Source organism: Pinus tabuliformis, chromosome J (genome assembly GCF_031772625.1).
Source record: "Pinus tabuliformis cultivar Carrire ecotype Pingquan chromosome J, CPIR1, whole genome shotgun sequence".
NCBI classification, from domain to species: domain Eukaryota; kingdom Viridiplantae; phylum Streptophyta; class Pinopsida; order Pinales; family Pinaceae; genus Pinus; species Pinus tabuliformis.
The window spans coordinates 1077665268-1077690331 of NC_142295.1; the positions used below are offsets into that span (position 1 = coordinate 1077665268).

General features: G+C 39.1%; 1 protein-coding gene and 1 pseudogene across 1 annotated transcript; one reads left to right on the top strand and one right to left on the bottom strand.

The window, feature by feature from the left end:
* Nucleotides 1-4807: 4807 nt before the first annotated feature.
* Nucleotides 4808-7358, bottom strand: LOC149230690 (subtilisin-like protease SBT1.7; annotated as a pseudogene).
* A 3159-nt stretch (nt 7359-10517) lies between these two features.
* LOC149230691 (uncharacterized) lies at nt 10518-11423 on the top strand. Its single transcript, XM_089381389.1, has one exon. The coding sequence runs from the start codon at nt 10518-10520 to the stop codon at nt 11421-11423; it is 906 nt and encodes a 301-aa protein (XP_089237515.1).
* The last annotated feature ends 13641 nt before the right edge of the window (nt 11424-25064 follow it).

Consider the following 25064-nt stretch of genomic DNA (forward strand, 5'->3'; position numbering starts at 1 on the left):
ATATGTTTTCTAGCTTCAAATTACTTTTATGAACTAAACCCATACAAACTAATTACTTTATATCACTTGCATGGGCTTATGCTCCCAGCGTTGGACTGAAATCCCAGGAGGATGAAAACCATGTGGATATTTCGCTCCAGCATTCAAGAAAGAGACTTTGTAGAAGATGTAGCTCCATAGTGGCCGGCAAAAAAATCAAATTGAGTTGAATGATTGTGATCTTGTCTGTTTGAGGGGACAGGGTTCTAGATGACAGTTCTAGCAGGTAAAATTCCACCACCTATTACCTATAGCAATATTTATAGGTTTTTTTTATTATATTACAAGTTTAATTATTAAGCAAGAAGTAAGTTTTATTAGTATATTACAAGTTTTATTATTAAGCAAGAATTTTTTTTGGGTAGAAATTATAGAGGAGAGGTAGATTTGTCACAAGTATAAATGGAGAGTTACCAGCATAAATAGAGAGAGTAATGTAAAGATTTTTGTTTCAATTAACGGTTATAAGAAATGGTTAGTTTATAAATAATATATGGTTATACTTTCTGTAATAAATAACTAATTTATAAATAATATTTTTTTATTTTTAACATTAATTATTAAGAAAGATTAAATATATATAAAGAGAAAACAAATTTTCAAAGTCAAATTTCAAATAAAAAATAACAAAAAGAAATAGGACCCTATTAACAAAAGGAGTTTTATTATTATATTAAAAACTTTATATATATATATATATATATATATATATATATATATATATATAATTCGAATTTTGCACCTTATTAGCAAAAGTTGTTTTATTATTATATTAAAAACTTATCATATTAAAATATATATATATATATATATATATATATATATATATATATATATATATATATTTATATATATATATTTTAATTCGAATTTTGAAGAGTTGTAGAGTGAGTTTTTGTTGTTAGATATTTTTTTTTCAAAATTTTCATTAAAATAATAATAATAATTTTTAAAAATTTAATCTCTTTTTATTTATAATAAATGTGAAGTTGTAAATTCCATATCATTCATATTAAACAATATATTAATAAAATATTTTAAAATTAAATAACATATTAGTAAAATATTTTAATCATAAATTTTAAAGAGAGTAGAATATGTACATTTTTATAAATATTAATAGTCAAATAATTGTATGGAGATTGGTTCATTGTCTCACAAACAAGGGGTCTCATATATCAATTTGGTGTCTACCTTAACATCTGCTAACAACCAATATAGTCTATTATACCTTAAGAAGATAAGAGATTACTAAGAATTCTTTAAGATTTTATTTCCATGTTATAAAAACATTAAAAGAAGTGTTCCATAATCAACCTAGTCAACCTAGTGAGAAAACACAATCGTCTGATAATAGATTTGTCGTTCTTTACACGAAGGATGGGTCACAAGACACCCAAGAAACCCCAATGCAAGTAGACCCAAGGAGTGGCATCTTGAACCCAAGACCCATGTCGAAGTGCAAGGAAAAAACAGATGCACAGGAAATAACAGAGGAATCACAACTAGAGGAGATTGAAAATATGGATACGAGGGACCCACTAGAAGAAATCAGTGATAAAGAACAAATATTTATGAAATTGCTAACAGAATGACACCATTTGGACTCTAGGTTTATTTTGGACACTCAAAAGCAACAATATCAAGAGATTTTCAAAAAATTAAAATCTCAAGGTCGAATTAGAGGAGAAGATCAGGGGGAGCCAAGGAAGGACTTAGGATAGCCAACACAGAACAATCCAAAGAAATGACCAACATTGAAAACTAATCATAAACATGTCCAAAGACCCATTCAAGAATCGATCCACATAATAGGGTAAAATCTACTGAATACAGGTCAAGTTATCCTACTCCTAGAGGTTTTCTCCACTTTAAGAAAGTTTTCCAAATGAAGATCATAACTTGGAACATAAGGGGCCTCAAAAGTTGAGGAAAACAAGGATATTTGAAAGAAATATTGAATAAGGATATACATGAAATCTTAATATTGCAGGAGACAAAAATATTTGGGGAACGAGTAAGAGAAATAGTCAATCATTGTGGGAATAAATACGAAACCATGGAAATAAATGTGAAGGGTAACACAAAGGGTTTAGTAATAATATGGAATCCCATAGACATATCTTTTGGATATTGGATTGCTTGCCCAAGAATTATCTGCAAAAGTTTAAGATATATAGGGACACGAGAAGTCATTGCCCTAATAACAGTTTAAGGACCATATATACCAGTAGATAAGGAATCATTTCTAAACAATATTCGAGTAATAAGAAAAATTCACCAAGAAAAACTCTAGATCATCGGAGGAGACTTCAACTTCATAAAATATTTAGACGATTAAAAAGGGGAACTCTTATACCCAGAAGTTGAGATCTTAAATGGTATGATTCAATACCTATGACTAGTGGATATACCCACGATTAATGGGGTGAATAAATGGTACAATAATAGAGGGGGAAAACATCATATTGCAAGTTGCCTAGATAGTTTCTTCGTGAGAGAGGATTTTATGGGAAATATATTTTTATAAAAGCATCAATCCGCCCATGCTTAGGATCATATTATTGGCCAGTAAGTTTAGAACTAAATCTGAATATTTCCCTAGGAAATCACCCTTTTTGCTTTGAAATTTTTTGGTTGAGAGACCCAAAGTTCCAGAATAAAGCCAAAACCTAGTGGGAGGAGATTGAGGTCTAGCGACGAAACAATATGCATACCTTCCAACTAAAAATAAATGAAGTCAAGAAAAAGGTTAAGGACTAGAATAAAAAGGAGTTTAACAATATAATCGAAAGAAAACAAGAGTTAGAGGGGAGAATTTGACAGATTCAACAACAAATCATTATATAAGGTCAATTGAAAGGCCTAGTCTAGGAGGAAGGACAACTAATTAATAGAATTGAAGAGCATAGAAAGAAATATGAAACCCTATGGCGGTAGAAATATATAGTTCAATGGTTGAGAGAGGGAGAGTAGAATACAAAGTTCCTCCACCAAGCTATGGTTAAACATCGTCAACACAATCAAATATTTCTCTTAAGTCCAAGGATGGTCATCACTTGCTGCATCATGAGGATATGGAATGAGAACATGTTGCATATTATCAAAGCCTCTTCACTAAGCCGATTTGGGACAAAAGTGAAGCAATAATTCGCATCACTAATCATATCCCATGATTGATCAATCAAGACCAGAATGAAGCTCTTATGTGGGAGATTTCCTACTCCGAGGTAGAAGAGGTAGTTATGGAAATACCAAGAAATAAAGCTTCTAGGTTAGAAGGATTTACAATAGATTACTCTCATGCTTTTTGGAAGTTTATCGAACCAAAAATTCACGCCTTAGTGGAAAAATCCAGAGGAACTCAAAAGTTATGGTGCAGTTTAAATTCAATGTTAATTATTTTGATTCCCAAATCTGGAAAATCTTAAGCTCTGAGTGGTTTTCGACCTATACTCTATGTAACCTGGTATACAAGATTATATCATTTGTTACCGTGAGATGCCTTAAACCATTTATCCATAATATAATCTCTCCTGAGCAGTCGAGGCCTGTGGAAGGCAGATAAATTCTTGATGGCATTATTGCAACCCATGAAATCATCCACTCCTTGAGAAAATTCAAATATCCAAGAATGTTTATCAAGTTGGACTTGTCTAAAGCCTATGACATAATTAACTAGCATTATCTCCTCATTGTCCTTAATGCTTTTTTTTTCCTCCTCATTGGATCTCTTAGATTCATGCTTTGATATCTACCCCCTTTTATTCCATCATGTTAAATGGTTCAGCTTCTGCGACTTTTAACCCCACTCATGGGTCGCGTCAAGGAGAACCCATATCTCCCTTTCTGTTCATTCTAGCAGTCGAAGATCTTGGGCAATATCTGAAATTTTCCTCCATGGGAGGGACCCTCAAAGGGCTCCACCCTTGTGGGAAGGACTTTCCTATCACACATTAATAGTTCTTTGATGATATCATGTGGTTTTGTAAAGTCTCCTTGAGTGAAGTCAGAATGTTAAATGGTGTTATCTTTCCGAGCCTAATTTAATTTTAGGATGTGACATGGAGCTTATAATGAGTATTTTATTACTTCAAACCTTGTTTTCCTTTGATAACCAAAACATATATATTACTTATATAATATATAAATGGTTTTCAAATTATATATAAATAATAATAGATTATATTTTCATATTATTTAAAAAATATAAATAATGATGGGTATGAAATTTAATTATCATTAGAATCTATGTTCAAAGAAGAATTAAAACTGAAAATCACCTAGAAAAGGTTCATTCGAGGTAGTTTGAGTTTTATGAGAGAGATTGAAGATAAAAACCCCATATATAGAGTTTTCAAACTCGCATCTTCACATTTGTAATATTTGCATATGTGAATTGCTTGGTCACATTTGCGTTTGTAATATTTGGATAAGTGAATTAAGTGGTCACGTTCGCATGAAGTGAGATGGATAGTCTAACAACTTTGAAAACATTTCCTGTATCACATTTTTATTTTACTGGCAACAGGATATTTTCATTTTACATGTAATAGGAATTGACAAATAAGCATGCAGAAGATAATGGAATCGTATACAGTGATTGGAAGTTGGAAGACCCCGTGGTGTCGTGTCGTTGTACCGACGTAAAAACAAAACAAAATGCATTACATCTTCATGGATGGCTTCTACTTTTATTCAAACTAGAGGCCCACATACGAACAACTGGGCCAGTCCTACACAATAATATGAGCTGCCTCATTCTTCATCACTCCACTATCCAGGCTATGGCCACTGGACTGCGAACAACTTGCGTTCCACCCTTAACGCATTTCCACAATATTTGACCGAAGGCTTGGGGTTCTTTAGGTTCGTGGTCAGCTGCAATTTTGCCTTCAAATGTCACTGCATAAGTCGCTTTCTCGTTTTGCTCTTTGAAGGCGAGCGTCCTCGGCTCCACGGTTATATTTACGTTTTCAGGGCTCTCGACTGCCATTTCATATACACACGGTGCTCCTCCAACGTTCGTCACGGGGCTCCTCGTAACACGAACCAAACTACGCGGCTTAAACACCACGGAGAATGATGGGTCGCTGAGATCTCTTGGCGCGGAGAGTAATTTGGCGCGGAGTTGTCTATAATGTGATTTTTTGGAGATTTCGGTGACGGAATCCGGCGGAAGAAATTGAGGTTAAATCTTGATTTGTTGCAGTTAAAATGGTTTTTTAACTGTATATTTGGATTCAGCACTCTGGAAAACCCCCGGGACGCTTTCATTGTGCAGAAACTAGCTATCAAACTTGCGATTCCAATAAATTTCTGCCGGATTTCGATCGAAAAAACCCACCAAAAAGACTTTCAAAAAGTCGCGTTATAGACAACTGCATTTGGGGCAGGTTGTTGCTTGCCTTGTCAGAATATGAATTTGCTTTGCTGTGTAATTTAGGGTACACAGAAATCTAACGTAGTCGTCCATTCCAAGATCATAGAGGAGACCGGGATCCAAGGCAGCATTGGGATTCACATGACCCGCGCCCATTGCAAAGGCGTTAGCCGGTAAAGTGGTGAATGAGTAGCTTATAGGGCTTTTGCGGTTGTCGAATAGCACCCAAGATGTCATGAGAGCCGATTTTATTGCTCCGGGTGTCCATGCCGGATGAGCAGCGCGTATAAGCGCCGCGATGGCGGTCACATGAGGGCAAGACATCGAAGTCCCGGAGATTATATTGAAATCTACTTGCCCTGTCCACGCCGCCAATATGTTGACTCCTGGAGCAATCAGGTCCGGTTTAAGGATCTCCGGAACGACGGTATTCGGCCCTCTCGACGAAAATGCTGTTACGACCGGAGCTCGTGCTTTACCAATTACGGTCAGCCCCTCCAATTTAATAATTGCCATAGGATTTGTACTCGTGTTGATATAAGCTTTTAAGTATTCCCCGGCCTTGGGACCCATTTTTGTCGCGACTCGCGGGGAACAGATTATGAGTGGTCGGCGAATATTCTCCATCTTCATCGTCAGCCAGAATCGAACCCCGCACCGCCGGCTCCTCGCACGAGCACTCCGATTTCTGTATCTCCGTCTAATTGATCATCACAGAGCACAAGCTTTCCACGGACCATATCGGGATCGAGGCTTCCGTCAATGCAGAAATTTGCATCCACCTTCTCGATGCTGTTTTCCCGTATACCAAAGGCAACTGCTCGTTGGCCAGACACAAGTCTTTGTTGAGGGCGAAGCCCATGTAGCTTTTGCCGTTGCCAAGCACGACGGGAGCCGGGAACTCTCTGTCGATGGTGCTGGCGCCTACGGTAGTTATCCATGGCGCCGTGTTGAAAATCTCATCAGGCCCTGAATTACCGGCCGAACACGAGACAAAAACACCCTTCTCGATCGCTCCCAGAGCTCCAATTGCTATAATATCATCATAATAAGTGGCATCACTAAAGAAACCGAGCGATATGGATAGAATGTCGACTCCGTCCGAAACAGCCGCCTCCATTCCCGCAAGCACATCTGAAGTTACACAGCCAAGAGCCCAACAGACTTTATAGACGGCCAAACGAGCTTTGGTAGCCATACCTCTAGCCGTCCCTCCGGCGCAACCAAGAAAACTGGAAGCAGGCACTTCCGATCCGGCCGCAGTAGAGGAAGTGTGCGTACCATGTCCATGGGCATCTCGAGGAGATCTGTAATCTTCCTTTCCGTGGACACGACTGTACTTGGCTTCATATCCTTTGAGAAAGTAACGGGCTCCAATGAGTTTATTATTACAGTTGGACGCATTGAAGTCGGAACCCACTTCACATTTCGAGGGCGCGGGAGTACTTAGGCCATGATCGCTCAAGCTCTTGCTCTCGGGCCATATTCCTGTATCCACCACGCCCACGATGACGTCATCACCGTAATGCGACAATGGCCATAGACCATCAGTAGAGCTCAACCCCAGAAAATCCGGGGTCCGAGTAGTATGAAGCCTACCGACAGAGTCCGGCAATACAGCCAAGCATCCATCCATATTCAGCATAGCTTGAGCGGCTGTGCTGGTCAGCTTGGCAGAAAAGCCATGCATCACCGTATCGTACATGTATAGCATAGCAGTGGGATCCGATTTGGATCCTGAAACCCGGTCTATCATTGAAGCGTACCAGTGTTGGTGGAGGCTGAAATGATGGGGTTTCATGGATTTATCCATGTAAACAATATAAGATTTGATCTCCTCATCATCATCACTAGACGTGGCCAACGCCAGTGAAGGCAACACTAAACTAATGATCACGAAAACAATTGCGCAGTTACAAGCCTTAATAATCTCCATATCACCAGCAGCGATACGATACAAAATGACAGTAATGAAATTACGCACAAAGAGGGACTCAATCCCTGGAGCTCATTCCTTGCTGAGAATTCATGCTATGCATGTCTAAATTTATAGGAAAGAGCGTGCATAATATTCCATGTAATTGAGAAATGCTGTTGAATCATGCTTCCTGCTCGACAAAAGAAAATGAGAACGCGCTTACATAAAGAGATGATGGAATATCTCGCTGTCAGTTGCATTCAACTCAGAGAAACATGATGTGGAATATTTGGTCGAAGAACAACTACCTTGGTTTTTAATGGATACAGGGTTTTAGATGCCATTTTTAGTTAATAAAATTTCCACGACCTTAACCGGGGAAGAAAGAGCCGTGGGACACTGAATTGGGCTCGCATTTTTGGTTCGGATCATATTTTAGTCGGGGAAAAGTTTAAAATATTTAAGATTATTTTATTATTTTATTATTATTTAAGAATAAAGGTTTTAGTGTGATTTTTAGGAAGTTTTTTTGGTAAGTTTTTTTAGTTATATTTTGTAAAATCTTGCATATATATTGAAATCAGGGGTAATCTCTGCACAATAAAAGTGCTTTAAGAGTTTTTCATGGTGCTAAATTTATATATACAGTTAAAAAACCGGTTTAAATAATACAAATCAAAATTTCACTTCAAATTTATTTGCTGACACCGAAAAAATACAAAAAATCACACAGAAGACAACTTCTTTTAAAATTTGTATATATTTATTTTACTAATTTCAATTTAGAATTTTTAATTTGTTACTATAATTATACTAAATGTCTAGCTTATGGGTATTTTCTTTTATAACTAATTTATTACTTTTAAATTAATAAAATCTAAAATTTTATTAATTAAAATTTTATTTATATAAATATATTACTAACCTAGTTATGTAATCTAATTTGAATAGATGGTAAATTTAAATAAATAATGTATTTGAGAATTTTTGGAAAATCATTAATTTTTAAAGATGTGTTTTTATATGATGTGTTTTACTTAGAGGTAATAAAATATTAAATTTTAACCGAGTGAAATTTTATTTATATATTATTATATGATGTGTTTTATTGAGAGTTAATAAAATATTAAATTTTAATTGAGCGAAATTTTATTTATATATTATTAGTGTAGTTATATCTAATTCATATAATCAGGGAAATGAATTAGAAATATGAATCCAAATAATTAAAAAAAATGATTTTTTTACTAAATCATTTACATTAATTTTTTTTAACAATACAAATTTAATAGCAATGTTATTATATATTTTTTAATATAATAAAACTTGACAAATAATAGATTGACAAATAATAGATTTCATATAATCAAGTTAACATTGTTATATATATCTGAGCGGACGACTGAGGCGATTAGGGTTTTGCCGAACGTTGTGACGGCGCAGACTGTGCAACGCTGGTTCTGCCCTCAAACCAGATCGTATCCCTTGGCGCATAGTGCAACAGCACAGCATTAGACCGACTCAATGGAACATCCTCAGGGGGGGGCGTTAGAGCCCTCCCCAATGCAGCAAGGCCCGGAACAGGCTTTCCTGTTTGGTTCGATTAATAGGGAGATCCTGAACAAAGGAAATAGGCAACAGCAAGAAAACAAGAAAACAGGAGGACGACAAAACCATGCTAGCGTCACTCAGGACAAGGGGAAAAACCCGGAGGAAGCACCAAAAGTAACCTCTACTACCTGCAAACCAGTAGCCACAGAAAGGCCAAGAATAGATCTACCGGGACACAAGATAGATACTCGAATCGAGTTCATGAGAGATCATGCCATCATAGGGAAGTTCATAGGGTTCTGGCCAACGGAAAGAGCCCTATATGGGTGGATTGCAGCCAAATGGAAGCTGAAAGGAGACGTTACCCTGCAGCTAGGGCCGAAGGGCTTCTTCACAGTAATATTTTACTGTATTGAGGACAAACTCAGGGTGTTGGGAATAGGGCCTCATTTCTTCAACGCAGCGGGTTTGTACATGAGAGACTGGATACCAAGATTCAACCCGGATAAGGAAGACCTCACCTGGGCACCAGTCTGGATCAGAATGTATGGACTTCCAGACGAATATTGGGACGAGGATGTACTCAGGAATATTGGAAATGGACTAGGGGAATACATCAGGACAGCAGAAGAGACCAAAATGCGCAGATTCATTTCATATGCTTGCATATGCGTCTTCATGAGGTTGAATGAAGCATTACCAGAATCAGTAAATCTCTCCCACTGGGATGAAGAATGGATCCAACCCTTGGACTATGAGCATGTGCCCTTCCGCTGCAGGAGATGCCATGCTCTTGGGCACCTATTCCGTGATTGTCCCTTGAATGCCAAAGCCACGTCTCAGGACCCTTCTATCTCAACTACCCAAGATGGCTTCACTAAAGCCCCTAGCCGAAAGCGAGCGCACAAGAAACCCTCTAATGGGCAAAAGCCCCAGCAAAATGGCACTAGCGGCCAAGCTTCTAAGAATAGTTTCGAAGTCCTGGCTCAGTCCTCCGAAGATCTTCCCCCGATCTCTGATTCCCACCCCTCCCAGCCATCTTCCTCTGCCCCCCCTCCTCCCCCAACCTCCTCCCCCAAGCGCCACTCCCCCGAGATCACCCATGACTTCCCCTCCGGAGATAGGAAGGAACAGGCAGAGAAAGACAAGGAAATGGATGTGGATGGAAAGCTAGACCCTCCCTCTAGCTCAAAGTTAAACGAGGAAGAGGGCAGTCAGGTGCAACAGATAGAAGAAGAACCTGAAAGCATAGACCTGCATGGCCTGGACATTCTAGAACTGGAGCTAGCATGCAAAACGAAGGCATATGACAGCATATCCGAATCCCAACTTAATAAGCTGGAGGTAGTTATTTCAAGAGCTTATCAGCAGCAACAACTAGGGATTCAACCAGGAAGCCAGTGGGATGGAAGCCAACTCCCAAAGGAAACCAAAGAGAGAGGAAGGAAAACAGATCTACAGAGAACTATCGAGATTGGGAAACTCCTGTTAGACTCAGGCAGGTACACGAAATTGAAAAAGTACTACAAACCCTCTGCAAATAGTTGAACTATGAAGCTGGTCTCGTGGAATTTAAGGGGGCTCAACAGCCCAGGGAAACTTAGAATGTTGAAAAACATGATTAAAATGGAGAAGCCGCAAATATGCTTACTCCAGGAAACCAAATGTAATGGTACTACTTTAGGCAGTATTCTCACAAAGGCTTGGCCAGGATGCCGCTCAGTAGCGGTAGATGCATCTGGAGCGTCAGGGGGGTTAGCCATTGCATGGAATACTCAAGCAATAGACCTCTCAAATTTCCATGCCTCTCATCACCTGATACAGGCAGCCTTCCATATATTGGGCACGAATGTTCATGGCAATCTCTCAAATGTATACTTCCCACAGGATACAGGAAGCGAAATAGCACTACTCGACACCATCGAGGCACTGAACAACAACAGAAGGCACCCACTCTGGATAATTGGAGGGGACTTTAACATGATCACCAAGCTAGAAGAGAAGATAGGGCGGAGAAACAGATTGGAACAAGAAAACACCCACTTCAAGGATTTCATTCAAAATGCCTCCCTCATAGATGTGCCTTTCTGCAATGGAACGTTCACATGGAGCAACCGCAGAGCCGGAAAACACCAAATCGCATCCAAACTAGATCGCATCCTTATCTCAGACAATGCGATTCACCTGGGAGGAGACTTTACAGCCGCAATTCTTCAGCATACTGGCTCGGACCACTGGCCGATCGCTCTTCAATGGCAACGACCCGGTGATCAAAAGCGAAGACCCTTCCACTTCGAAGGATTCTGGCTCACGCACCCTGAGTTCAAAGACTTCGTCAAAACCACATGGACTTCCTTCACTCCTCCAGAAGGGTCTAAGATGTATAAATTCCAACAGAAGCTCCGGAACCTTAAAGGGCCACTTAAAGCGATGGAACAGAGAAACCTTTGGAGATATTTTCAAAGCACAGCAAGATCTCAATCGGGAATTGGCAGACCTCCATCAGAAAATAACCACAGAGGGACACACTGAAGGGACCCTGGAACAGGAACGACGCATCCACAGACAGATTGAGGAAAGGCAGAAGCAGGAGGAAGTTTACTGGAAACAAAAGTCCAGAATAAGATGGTTGAAGGAAGGAGAACGCAACACCAAATTCTTCCACAGAACCACCATTCAAAGAAGAATGCACAATAGCATCCCGTTTATCCAAAAGCAAGGAGGAGAGAAAATAGAAACGCATGAGGAAATCGAGGAAGAATTTCGCAATCACTTCAACCAGATCCTTCAAGAGCTGGAGGGAGACAGAAGGCAAGCAATTGAAAAAATTACTAACAATGTGCCTAGGATCATCAAGGAAGAACACAATGAACTTCTCCTCCGCCCAATTCTGCCTCAGGAGGTGGATGAAGCAATGTTCCAGCTCAAGGAAGGAAAAGCACCCGGACCAGACGGATTTACCTCCACGTTCTTTCATACCTTTTGGGAGCTGATTAAACAAGAGGTATGGCAAATTGTGGAAGAATCGAGAGCCCTCCACTGGATGTTGCCCTCTCTCAACACAACCTTCATAGCCCTCATCCCCAAGGAGGAGGACTCAATCACGCCAGACAAATACAGGCCGATTGCACTCTGTAATGTAATATACAAGGTCATTTCTAAAGTGGTGGCTAATCGGCTGAAGCCTCTGCTACCGCTGCTCATATCTCAGGAACAGTCGGGCTACGTGGAGGGCAGACAAATCATGGATGGCATTCTCCTCACGCACGAGATCATACACTCCCTCAAACAATCAACGCAGGCAGGTATGCTTCTTAAACTAGATCTTTCTAAAGCTTTTGATAAACTCAGCTGGACCTTCATTCAGCAAATGCTAAAAGCTTTTGGTTTTAGCTCCATGTGGATCCGCTGGGTCATGAGCCTAATAAACTCCACTCAGTTCTCCATCCTTGTGAATGGCATCCCTTCTCGGCCCTTCAAACCATCAAGAGGAATCAGGCAAGGGGATCCCCTATCTCCCTTCCTATTCGTTCTCATGGCAGAAGGGCTAGGCCGTCATATCAAACAAGCTCTTCAATCTCACCAGCTCAAGGGTCTTTCAGTACATAACACCCCTGCCACTTCCCATCAGCAATTCGTTGATGACACCATGCTTTTTGGTTATCCCTCAGCCCAGGAAGCCACTTGCCTCAAATCCCTGCTTAATGACTTTGCTGAAGCCTCTGGCACGGATGTAAATTGCGCCAAATCATAGATATTCTTTTTTCATACGCCCCCTCTTGTTAAATCAGCTGTTATTCGCATCCTTGGCTTCCCTGCCGCCTCCCTTCCCTCAAAATACCTTGGCGCCCCTCTCACAGCCTCAGCTCTAAAGCATTCCGCTTGGCGAACCCTCATAGAGAAAATGGAATCTCGTCTCAACCTTTGGACACACAGATCTCTCAACCTAGCCAGACGGGTTGTGCTCATTAAGTCAGTCCTTCAGGCAATGCCACTGTACCTATTCTCAATCCTTGCGGCACCCAAATGGGTCTTAAAAAGAATCAGGCAGCTTCAACGCAGCTTTCTCTGGGGAGGGTCGGCAACTAATCGGAAATGGGCCTTGGTCAAATGGCCTACAGTATGTCAACCAAAGGAAAAAGGGGGTATTGGTCTGAGAGACCCAGAGCATAGTAACTCCATCATGAGTGCCAAAATATGGTGGCACTGGATCACTAATCCAAAAAAGCCTTGGGCAAGAATCTAGACGGCTAAATATGCCAATAACAGACCCCAAGAGGAGCTCATCCGGTTTATTCCCACGGAAAAAGGTTCGCTAATTTGGAATGCGGCCAAACAGCACTACCAGTTAATACAGCAGCACAGTTTTTGGGAGGTTAGGAATGGCAAAACAGCAAGATTTTGGACAGATGCATGGAATCAGATGCCAAAGCTTATCAACATTCTCCAATTACCACAAGATCATGTTAGGCAGGAGCAGCAGCAAGAAAAGATCCATTACTATTGGAGGCAAGAGATGGAGCATGGATTCAGGAAATGGAAACAAGGAAATCAATTGGCTAACATCACAAACTTACAGGATACAGGGGATTGGGAAAAGGAGCTTGACAAAAGAAGAGTCCGACATGACGAAGGCAACGACATACTGAGATGGGGATACTGACCAAGAGGCGACTTCTCCACTTCAGAAGCCTATAAGATAATCTGCAACAACAATATCCCCTCTGATCCTATTTGGAGCAAAATATGGGGTTTTGGCTCATGGCCCAAAATCTCCTACTTCCTGTGGCTGGTCAGTCACAAAAGAATCCTCACCTGGGATAAACTAAGAAGAAGGAATTTCCACGGACCATCGATATGTCCCAATTGTTGTCAAAATGAGGAAACGCTTCAACACCTCTTGGACTCCTGCCCCCTAGCCAATCAACTGTGGGAAAAGGCGGGATTCAGATGTCAAAAAAGATGCAGAACAAAGAACGACATAACTGACTCCCTAAGGCACTGGCCGCAGAACCCTTATAAGAGCGAACTCCTCAATTGTTTGTGGAACCTGCTCCCTGGTCTCATCTCCTGGGGTATTTGGAAGGAAAGGAACAAACGGATATTCAAAAATCAGAGCTCTAGGATCGAAGACGTTTGGACCAAACTATGTGGGAACCTGAATGAGACGCTGATACTCCACTCCTGGACAGCGGAAGATCTTCCTTCTCTAGATATTGAAAAAGGTATTCTAAGCAACTGGCAATTGATCATTCCTCAAACCCAACACAGGAACAGTACTTCAACAAGCAGCAGTACAATCAAAGATACTTGGAGCGCCCCCCCTAAGTACTCTTATAAGCTCAACTTTGACGGAGCCTCCAAAGGTAATCCGGGAAAGGCAGGCTTTGGAGGCATCCTCAGGAATCATGAAGGTACACCCCTGCAGATATACTTGGGATCCTTGGGCTGGGACACCAATAACTCGGCGGAAATTGAAGGATTATGGCAAGGACTCCTTTTAGCTGGGAACCTCAATCTACAGCCCTTGATCGTGGAAGGAGACTCCCAGATTCTTATAAACATGGCCAAGAGACTGCAGAATGGCTCTCAAGCGAAAAAAATCACAAACAGTTGGAGACTTGCAGCCAGATTAGAAGCCATCGAACAAGCCCTTCGCAGCAATAGGGCAATCTCTTTTTCTCACACAAAAAGAGAAGGAAACAAGGTCGCCGACCTTGTCGCCAACATAGGGGCAGATAATGATCATATTCTCCTCACAGGAACCTCGGCCATCATAACAGACAATGCACATGCTCAGGAATTAGATAAGCTGGTCCAAAGTGATACTGCCTACCCGGATGCGGGTGACACGACTGAGGAGGAAGGTACGCCACCTGGTAACCATGGGCGGCCCCAAGCATGAAACGGGTATTAACTACAATCCGCCGCCCTGGATGGCAATCGTGAGAGCAGAGGTGCGAAGGGACGGCAATTCATTGCCGGGTCTGAGCTTCATTTACTGTTTCAGAGGGGAGTTATGGCATACGAGGATCGAGACAGACCAGCGAAGCATAAAAATGACAAGAATTTGGAATGTTATGCATCAGATCGAGTTCGAATTCTGGAATTGGGTTTTTGGACGTCAGCTCTCAGAGCTCAGGCTCAAGAGATCCCTTCGGCAATTGGAGGTGGGTACAGGGTTGCAAAGGTGGGTGAAGGCGGTTTCACACCCTCCATATCCTTCTCCCCTGCTCTGTTACGCTCATCGGACATTAAGGAAAACATGGTTCGGCCACGACAGCGTCTCATCAGCCGTCGAGGCTCTGGAAGAGGCGGAACTTCACGCCCCCCGGTCGCCAATCCACCCTCACGCTGCTGCCGTTGTCTGTGCCACCAAGTGGCTGAAGCACACCCCATCCAGTCGAACCAGTTTATGGACTCCAGGACTCCTGATTCGGGCTCTGCCCCGCTACCTGCGTTTGGAACAACGGTATTCTCCTTCAGCAGCGCCCAGGGCAATTCTAACATTAATGCTCATGTCTCGGTCCTATTCTTGGAAGAACCGAAAGAGGAGGTTGGGGAGCAACCCCGCGCACAAGTTCATCATGCTGAAAGCTCCAGGGCTGCTGAGGGAAGGTCAGAGGAACACCCTGAGCCGGAGGTCGTTCCACCATCGACTCAACCGGCGTCTGCTTCAGGGAAGGCCAAGGTTGATTGGGGCCCTCCCCCGGAAGGCGCGTGCTGGATTTATGAAGAAGAGCCGGACGAATAGGCGTCCGCTCGATCAAGCTCTTACCCTCAGACAATGCTCAGGTTTTTTTGTGAACTGTTACTCTTATTACAATGGCTCAATGTATGTCTTGGGTGTCTTTGTTTGGCTTGAGAATTATATAGTTCAGTGTTTGTCCACGCCCTCGCGAGGGATCTCGATGAAGGACTTCCTTTTCTCTCTTTTGCCCCTGCGTGGGATGACTAATTTTGCTTTTACTATTCCCCAAAGGTTTAAGGCCCCTGCGTGGGTATTTGGTCTCAATGGTGTTGCCCCTGCGTGGGCGTTCAGTCTCGGTGATGTTGCCCCTGCGCGGGTGGTTTTTTTGAGCACTATCAGTCCAGAGTGCCATCCTTGGCCTCTGGCGACATGAACTCTTGGCTGTAACTGTTTTTCCTGTTTATGTAAATAATAGAATAGCATAGTATTAACGATAAAAAAAAAAAAAAAACATTGTTATATATAAAAAATTAATGAAAAATAACTTTATAAAAATTATTTTTTTTCATTAAATTCAATAAAATTAGATAAACAACAAATTTCATAAATTAATATCCATAATGAAAATATTATTATATAATAAAACTTTTTTTTAATTAATATGTATATTGAAAATATTATTATAAAATGAGATTTTTTTTAATTAAAAATTAAAGTAAATTTCAACATGAATAGAAAAATGATCCATCCATTTATAAAATAAATTCATTAAAGTAAAGTATTTTTTTCATATATAATTTCTATTCTCAAATCATTTTTATTATATTTTAATCAATAATATAATAGAGACTAAATATCATACAAATAATTATTTTAAAATTACTATTACTATTTAAACATAATTTTTATTTTCTACATATAATTCTTATCTTAAAATTATTTTATGAAATTTCACTTCATAACAAAATGTAAATTAAACTCGTGCTAAACCAATTATTTTAAATCAATATTATAATAATAATTTAAATCTAAAAATCTTGCCGAACATATTCCACTTAATTGACTTACTTTAAAATTGTTGAATTGAGGCTTCTATGATACATATTAAATTTACCAAAAGTTTTTTGGCCTAAATCACATGATAATACATTTGTCGACATGTTTCGAACCAGCGAGTGTGGTTCATCGTCAAGACAAGTTAAAGAATCGGATCATGACTACATATTAAATAGGGAGAACAGACCTTCCAACGGCTAGGTTTGACTGAAAAATGACGGACAAACAACTATAATTAATCCAAAAATAATTATATTTGACTATTTAATTAAAATATTATTATTATGTTAAAAAAAATCTTACTTTAGAATCAATATCATTATAATAATTCAAATTTATAAAAGTCCTATACATTTGTATAGAAAATAAAATATTCCACCTACTCGCTGAATATTGTTGAATTATGCTCCCCGAGTTTTGAGTGAAATACCGTGTGGCATATTTCGCTTTATCCGGAATAACATGTCCAATATTTAATAACGTTCTCGAATGCATGAAACACGATATTTCGCTCCAGCAGTCAACACAAAGAGAGGGTGTGGAATATTAAGCTGCATAGTGGGCCGCAAAACAATTAAATTGAGTTTGAATCTTTTGTGTGTGAGGGGACAGCGTTCTACATGCCAGTTCCAATCCGGGAAAATTCTACCACCGATTGCACTAAACCAAAATCTATAGGTTTTATTATTGGTCCGTGTCGTCACAGCATGGACTATTGACTATTAGCAATCGAATTTTAAGATTGATGTTATTTATCTTTCAAATTAAACTATAGTTTTAAGTCGTATTTCATAAAGAGCGTTGGTCTTTCTTAATTAATAAGATTTTTGTTCATTTTATTTGGCCTTTTTCATATTTTTTATATGATTTTTTAGTTTAAAGGATCTAAATCATTGTTTTGGGTTATTGAAAGTAATGTTAATAAAGCAATGTTAGCATTACTTCATTAGTATTAACTGTAGATTTGGTTTGCTTAGTTTCATGATATATATTTTTTCTTGTCACTTATGTCACATAGTTATTCACATGTCCTTTGCACCACTTCACCACCCGTCACTACTTCTACCTTTGCGTCACTACTATCGCATAAAAATACAATGTCTACTACCTGTGAACGATTCGTTCAACCAGACATGAATCGACTTGTCCTTAGAGTCCTCTATGGCCTGCAATAGCTCTAGAGTTCATTCTCTATGATTCTCTTTTCTCACGCGGAACAAAGCTTTGTAGTAGGGGTTTTGTCACCTTCTAGAACACAGTCAAAGAACATGCATCAATGGAAGCCTCGTCTTGAATTAAACTCTTTAGCTCAGGTATGGAAAGAACATGTATCAATCGAACATGCATCAATCGATGCTTGAAATTAAGCTCTCGAAGTAAGCTCTTTAGCTTAAGTATGGCTATGTTGCTAGATTGCAAACAAACCCCTGCCAATGGAGAGAGAACATGATACCTTAAATTATTGTTTAAGAAATGGCTCTTATTCTGTACACAATAGGAATAACGATATTTAGAATTTGATGCCTTTTTACAGCAGTCAATATGTCATGACCATAAGAGATGTTTAACCTTTTCAATCTCAAATGGTTATGTTGTACAAGTTTTTCCACAAATAATCCTTCCTCAAGAGCTTGAATGTTTTGAACGCACATTTACAGCTTGGAATAATTTTGATACTAGTCTCGAATTTGATTTTGACATCAAACCCCCTAGGAGATTATTTTGTAAAAAGCCATTACCTTTCTTTTTGGAAGACATACAAAATGTAGGAAATATGAGTGTGAGTACCTACAAACGAGGCATACAAAGGGACAATCTGAAAAGAGCATCATATTACTTCTCATCGGCTCTCTCTCCATATGAAGTGCATAATATACAAGTTGTCAGCAAACCTATGAATGGGTGTTAGTAGTCAGTGTATCCTCTTATAATTAGGAATCTTCTTTTTCATAGAAGTTTGTGTCCAAATATTTGTTATTCTTATCCTTTATAACATACATGATCCTTCAAGAAAGTAAGAACTCTGATTTATGTTTCTAAATATTCTTCTTTGATGTATCTACCATCAGGTACCAAGACAATAGTGTTTCCAATTGGCAGAAACAAAGAATAAGGTTCTAGGACTAATTGTTAGCTCATGTGAGGAAGGAAGCATTATCTCTAGTTCAACGACTCTGTGAACTCAAATCAATAGTATCATAATTGACTCATTGAGGTAAACATAGATTGAATTCTATTGAGAAAAAATATATTTCTAAAAATTTCTAGAGGGCCTTGTGCATTGGTAAGGAACCATACATTATTGGTTCTTGCATAATTAGATAACATATGTAGATGTTATCAGTTTGGCCATTGGTGTTGGATCATATTTCTTTATCATCACAGTCTGTAATAGGCGTTTGTTTCCTTGTATTATTTCATCCTTTTAGAGCGCACCATTTTGTGCTCCCTCAATTCTTAACTTCCATTTTTCCCATGAAGAAGTTATTAATGGTGCCAAACTTCGTATACTTTTTCTTCTTGGGTCTAATTCTAACGTGACATCACGAATAAGCACAATTTTCTATCTAAATTATACTAAAGGAAATATAAATCCTCTGGGAAGCTTCCTTGCTTGAAGAAAAATTTGAGGCCTAGTTGATATGCAGTTTTAAGATTACTTATGCAACTGTCTTCCTAATTATTATATAGGGATATGTCATTGATATTTGATTTTTCAGGTACAATTCAATCATTCGGGGGGATTTCATCTTAGTAATCCTTGCACAATTTGGTCATTTCCTTCATAAATTAAGGGAATTTTAGAAATAAAGGATGGGCCAAAGGAAGGAATGATGCCATGAAACCTAATGCATGGTAGGGCGAAAAGTTAAGCTCAATCTCTGAAGTGGTGACACTGTGCTTGACAACAAACCAATGGGTAAGTGTTTAGTTTAAGACCATTTCCAATAGTTTTATCTTCCAAAAAAAACTCTTTAATAGTAGATTATTTAATACGTTCTAAAATCTTTGTAAATGTGCTAAAAAACAAAATCTTTGATTACATTATAGGGAGAGATTAGGCATGAAAAAATGGTGAAGAAGATTATTAATACACACGAATTTCCTTTCCTTGCACAAATTTTGTGATGTTAGATCACTTTGTCCCTTGTGCTCCAATATTCCAATCTCAAACAAGAAAGGTTGGTGCTTTTAATTAGGATTGGTCTATTTTAGATTTTGATTTTCTTGAGAGGATTCTGGTTTCGTCCTTTAGGTTTATGGTTTTATGCATCAATTAGCATTAATAGGCATGTTGTGAGTGTGAGAAAGAATTACAAGCACACGAATCTTGACATCTACATCTCTCTTTGTCGTTGTGATGCTAATGGTGGAAGCAAGAGCAACAACAAAAAATTTGATTGCAACATCTCCTAGTCTGACAATGGAGTCATTCATTGCTTCAATGGCATTCATTCCCTCTATATATTGCCACCATGGCCTAATTCAACCCCTCCTTGGCTTCTCAATTTTACAAATATTTAGTGTGCCTACCATTTTCTATGAATAGTGAAAGGTGGTTATTATTTTCTTTTTTATATGTATTTTTGATATATATCATACCCTTTATGTATACAAAATTATGATATGGATTTTTCAAGGTTATTTTTTGATGAGAACATAGTATTCTGTATCAATGATATATTCACAGTCCTCGCCATGGTACTCAATTAAATTTTACAATAATATTTTAATTTAAGTTTCAGGGTTTTTGTTATTTTAGTGTCATTTGTAAATTTCATTTAACAATATTTTGTTATTTGTGTATTACTTTCAAATTGAATGAATTCACCCATGACGAGAAATCTTCAATTGCTTGTTTACCTTGTGATCTATCTCATGGTACAACTTCTCTTTCTCCAAGCCATAATGTTATATAGCTATAGGCACATATTTATCAGTTACTTCTTTGCAATTGTGAATGCAATTTCTCTCTTTTATTGTTGTATGAACAGTGGGCAGATCCAATGGAAAAAAAATGAACAGTGGGCAGACGTGTGAAGAGTACTTACAACTTGTATGCCCATTCCTTTGCATATTGGTATATTTCTCATGACATAATGTTGGAATAAATGCAATGGATTTATTAACCAAATTGTTGGGATTGAATGGATGTAATGACGACTTGAAAATATATTATCAATGAGTCTTTGTGAATGTGAACATATCTTAACTATTGTTTGGTTGTCACTACCGCCATGATATTTCCAATATGAATTTATTAATTACTACAACTTTTCCATGCTACATAGTGTTTCCATATATTTCCAAACTTGTGTGTTCCATTGATACATATAGTCAGCCATATGTGAATGGGAAAAGTTATAACTCTTTGCATACAATAGGCACAGTTGGAATCCAGTGGGTAGAGTTAGAGTGCTATGCTTCTTAATTGTTTCAGGTTCTGTGAATGAACAAAGATTCCATCCCGGATAGATGAAAGTTAAGTTCAGTGAGTGTTGTGCATATTTCTCTCAATTAGCGTCCTAAATGACCAATGGGTTTGTTTCCTTTATCACCCTTGTTATTCTCTGCATCTCTATGTGCAATCATTTTCCCCAGAGCCTTTAGTTATTCCATTGCCTTTTTCCACCCGTCATCCTTCTAATGATCAGTTGTGCTTTGATTTCTAATGCTTCCTTCACTATGATAGTCCATTTTGTCTATCTAGTTTGGGCATTTTGTTCAACATCTTGTCGTTGGAACCTAATTGTATATCTTGAATACAAAGATCTAGTGATAAAGTCAAATTGTAGAGTGTACATCACCTAGAAGTGTATCTAGGGTTGTTATTTATATGTCGCTCTATTTCCCGGACCGCTAGCATTAACATTCCCTGTAGCTTAGATCCGTGTACAATTTTCCATAGCTGGAATCTAACCAAAATGATGTAGGAGCATCCAGCTAGGGCACCATGACCGGGTGTTGGTCTCCGCCAATATGGAAGTTGTCTTAACAAGTTTTTTTTTTTTTTTATGTTAGTTTGTCAAAGTAGGGTGTAAGTTTTTGTTTACTTTTAGTTTCAGTACTAGTTAGAGATAGTTTGGTCAGTTAGGGTCATTAGTTTGTCTCTCTTTAATCAATAGATATTTAATAATTGTTCTGTCATTCTAGAGAAAAAAACAAAATGTGTTTGATGTAAAATCTTGTCAAAGAGAAAAACCGAATGCAAGCATCATTATGTAACTAAATAGAATTACAACTGAAAACAGTAAATACACAGTTCAGGTAGCTGTGAGCTGAGACTATAAATGTACATGAAAAATCCATTGAAAGAGTTCAGCATTTTTTTAGCATTCAAGCAATAATAATAAAAGAACAGACAATTCAAACCCATTTATGTATCTACAACATTTTTCATTTTGCTTCCTAATTCACTGAACATCAGAGTAAACGATACAATGCTCATAGACAAGTTTATTTAATTCTTCTTTTCTAAGAGACAGAGTCCAGACAGCGAGACAGAGATGCATTTCCAGAACGAGGGTTTGTATCCCATAGAAGAAATCGACATTGAATGAACAGGAGTGAACATAGACAAATAAATCAGACGAGTAAAGCACATACAAGCCATACATTATCTTCTTAACTTCGAAATCGACCACCAGAACAATTACCAGAGCAACTATAGAACTTTTTGTTCGTGGAAAAAAAATAAAAATTTACCAATATAGTTGCAAATTAACAATTGTAATTCAAAGGCGTTGAAGCCAGAATGAAAGGAACGACAGCCAATCATCATCATTAAAACAAGGTAAACCGAAACCAACGTTTTCCTGAAAGTTTTTTCTTTAAATTATAAAATGAAATGTATGAGCATCCATAGCAGAGTTCCGGAATAAACTGGAAACAGTCACATAGCCGACGGTCGACAAACCCTAGGTGAGGGTTTTGGGAAACGGCTCCCACACATTAAAAGTTACAGCCAACAATCACAGAATCGAGGAAGCCTATGCTAACAAAACGACCAGGATGCTGGCTACAGCTGAGAGACAACATTGACTAAGCATTGAGGAAAACCAAACCCTCAATCTCACAGGCCTATTCTAAATACTAAAGACTAGTTGCGTTGACAGAGCCTACCAGGCAGAGGCCGACGCGCTTGTTCCGAGCATACCCAATTGCAAACCCCAATACCTGCAAAAGAATCAACACACAGTTGTTAGCAACTTGTTGACATAGGAAAACAAAACAAGTGCATGAGTGCAAGTATAAGAGGGATACATTTTCCCTGCTTGAAGGATTCGTAGCGAGAACATAGAACAAGCCTTTAACCCTCGAATTCCAACCAACGACTAAGACAAAGGAGGAGCCACATTAGGAACAGAAGACTGGAAAAGACAAATTGAATCATGGATATAAGAGGCTACCTGCATTGAAGCCGAAGACCGGAGAGCACCACTATTTCGAAACCTAAGTGCATGCCAACCCACTGAGCTTCACAAGCAAGACAACCCCATACCAGAACTAGAGCTCGTGGAGCAAAGACTAGTTGAAATAATTGCAAAAAGAGCACAAAATTATACTTACACAGGCGGCGGTAAAACCATTTTTGGTTGCCCAACGAACTAGGACCAAAGATTATCCAAGCAAGCATAAGAGTCAAGCAAGTATAAGAGTCACGCTGTCGGACAAGAAAAAACCAGAAGGCGCACCTAGTAGTTGCAGCACCGTTGCATTCACAAGCAGCAAAACCACACCAGAGCAAACCCTCGGCGAACAAGTGCAAAATGGTTGAATGAACGATGGAGGAAGAGTTTTGGCATGAAACGAAGAGCGAGAAATGCGACCCGAGGTATAGTACACAGTATTGATTGCACACATAAATGCCACCTATCATTTTCTAGAAAAATCCGAGAGATTGGTAATCATAAACTAATCCACAGCTAAATCACACTTAAATCATTTAATTATTGATTAGTCCGAACAATGTTGGGCTGGTCCCATCATAGTGGTATCAGAGTGGTTGAAATTGACTGAAGAAATGGAGGTAGGAAGGAGAGGTCGTGGAAGAGGTGTTCAGAGGATAGCAGAGGAAGGACTAAGAGAGGAGATTAGGATTCTTACTGCCCGTTTGGAGGCAGTCAAAGCAGGGAGAAGAAGAGATACAGAGGTAGGCGATGACAACAAAGAGGAAGCTAAAGCAACAACAGATGGATTGGATGGAGAGGGCCCAGAAATGAGACTATTGATATCTGTCTTAGTGGAAAGTAGTAAACCCAAACCAGAACTCCCAAATTATGACGACAACCTATCCATAGAGGTTCTATTGGATTGGATCAACAAGCTAAATAAGTATTTCGAGTATGAGGAGGTCAGTGAAGACCGCAGATTTAAGTTCGTTGCGATGAAGTTGAAGGGACACGCAACCCTGTGGTGGGACAATGTCCAAACAGAGAGAAGGAGATTAAACAAGTTGCCGATCAAAACCTGGTCAAGGATGGTGGCTAAGTTGAAGGGCAAATTTCTACCAAAAGACTATCAGATTGCACTACACAGACAAGTGCAGAATCTGAAACAGAAAGGAATGATGGTGAGGGAGTACACTGAGGAGTTTTATTGAGTGAACTTAAGGGTCGGTTATATAGAGGATACCTCGGAGAAGACAGCCAGGTACGTAAATGGTTTAAGACTAGAAATTTTAGATGAAATTAGTATTTTGTCTCCAAAGAACATTGAAGAAGCATATCAGAGTGCTATGAAAGCTGAAGAGAAAATTACTAGAAAGCAAAATGCCAGGAGAGGATGAGGAACCGGCAGAGGAAAAGGCTAGTCATATGGCAGAGGGCGGACTGCTAGTAGTAATGAGGAAGGAAACAGTTCTAAAGCTTCTAGATCAACAAATAAAGGTGATAATGCGAAAGGTGGTAGGCCATATCAGTGAGGCAGGGGAAATGGCCGAGGCAGAGGAGCTGGTTACCAATGTTACAGGTGTCATAAGTGGGGACATAGATCATTTGAGTGTCCTGAGGCAGACCAAGCTGGACAAAGGGGTGTGTATGTCACATAACCAGAAGAAGCAGAGGCACCTCCCTAAGAAGCAGAGAATGCTCCAGAAACAGGGGAAGCCCTGGTGTTGAACAAGGTGTTGTTAAAACCAGCAAAAGAAACCACCGAACAAACTCAGCAGAAGGCTTTGTTTCGAACAGTTTGTAAGTCACACGATAAGTGCTGTAAACTAATTATTGACAATGGTAGTACGGATAACTTGGTGGCCACAGAGATGGTGGAAAAGTTTGAATTGAAGCGATTGAAACATCCTACCCCTTACAAAGTTTCATGGCTGCAAAAAGGCCATCAGTTGCTAGTGGATAAACAATGTGAGGTGGAGTTTCAAATAGGCAGATATGAGGATAAGGTCATTTGTGACATCATGTTGATGGATG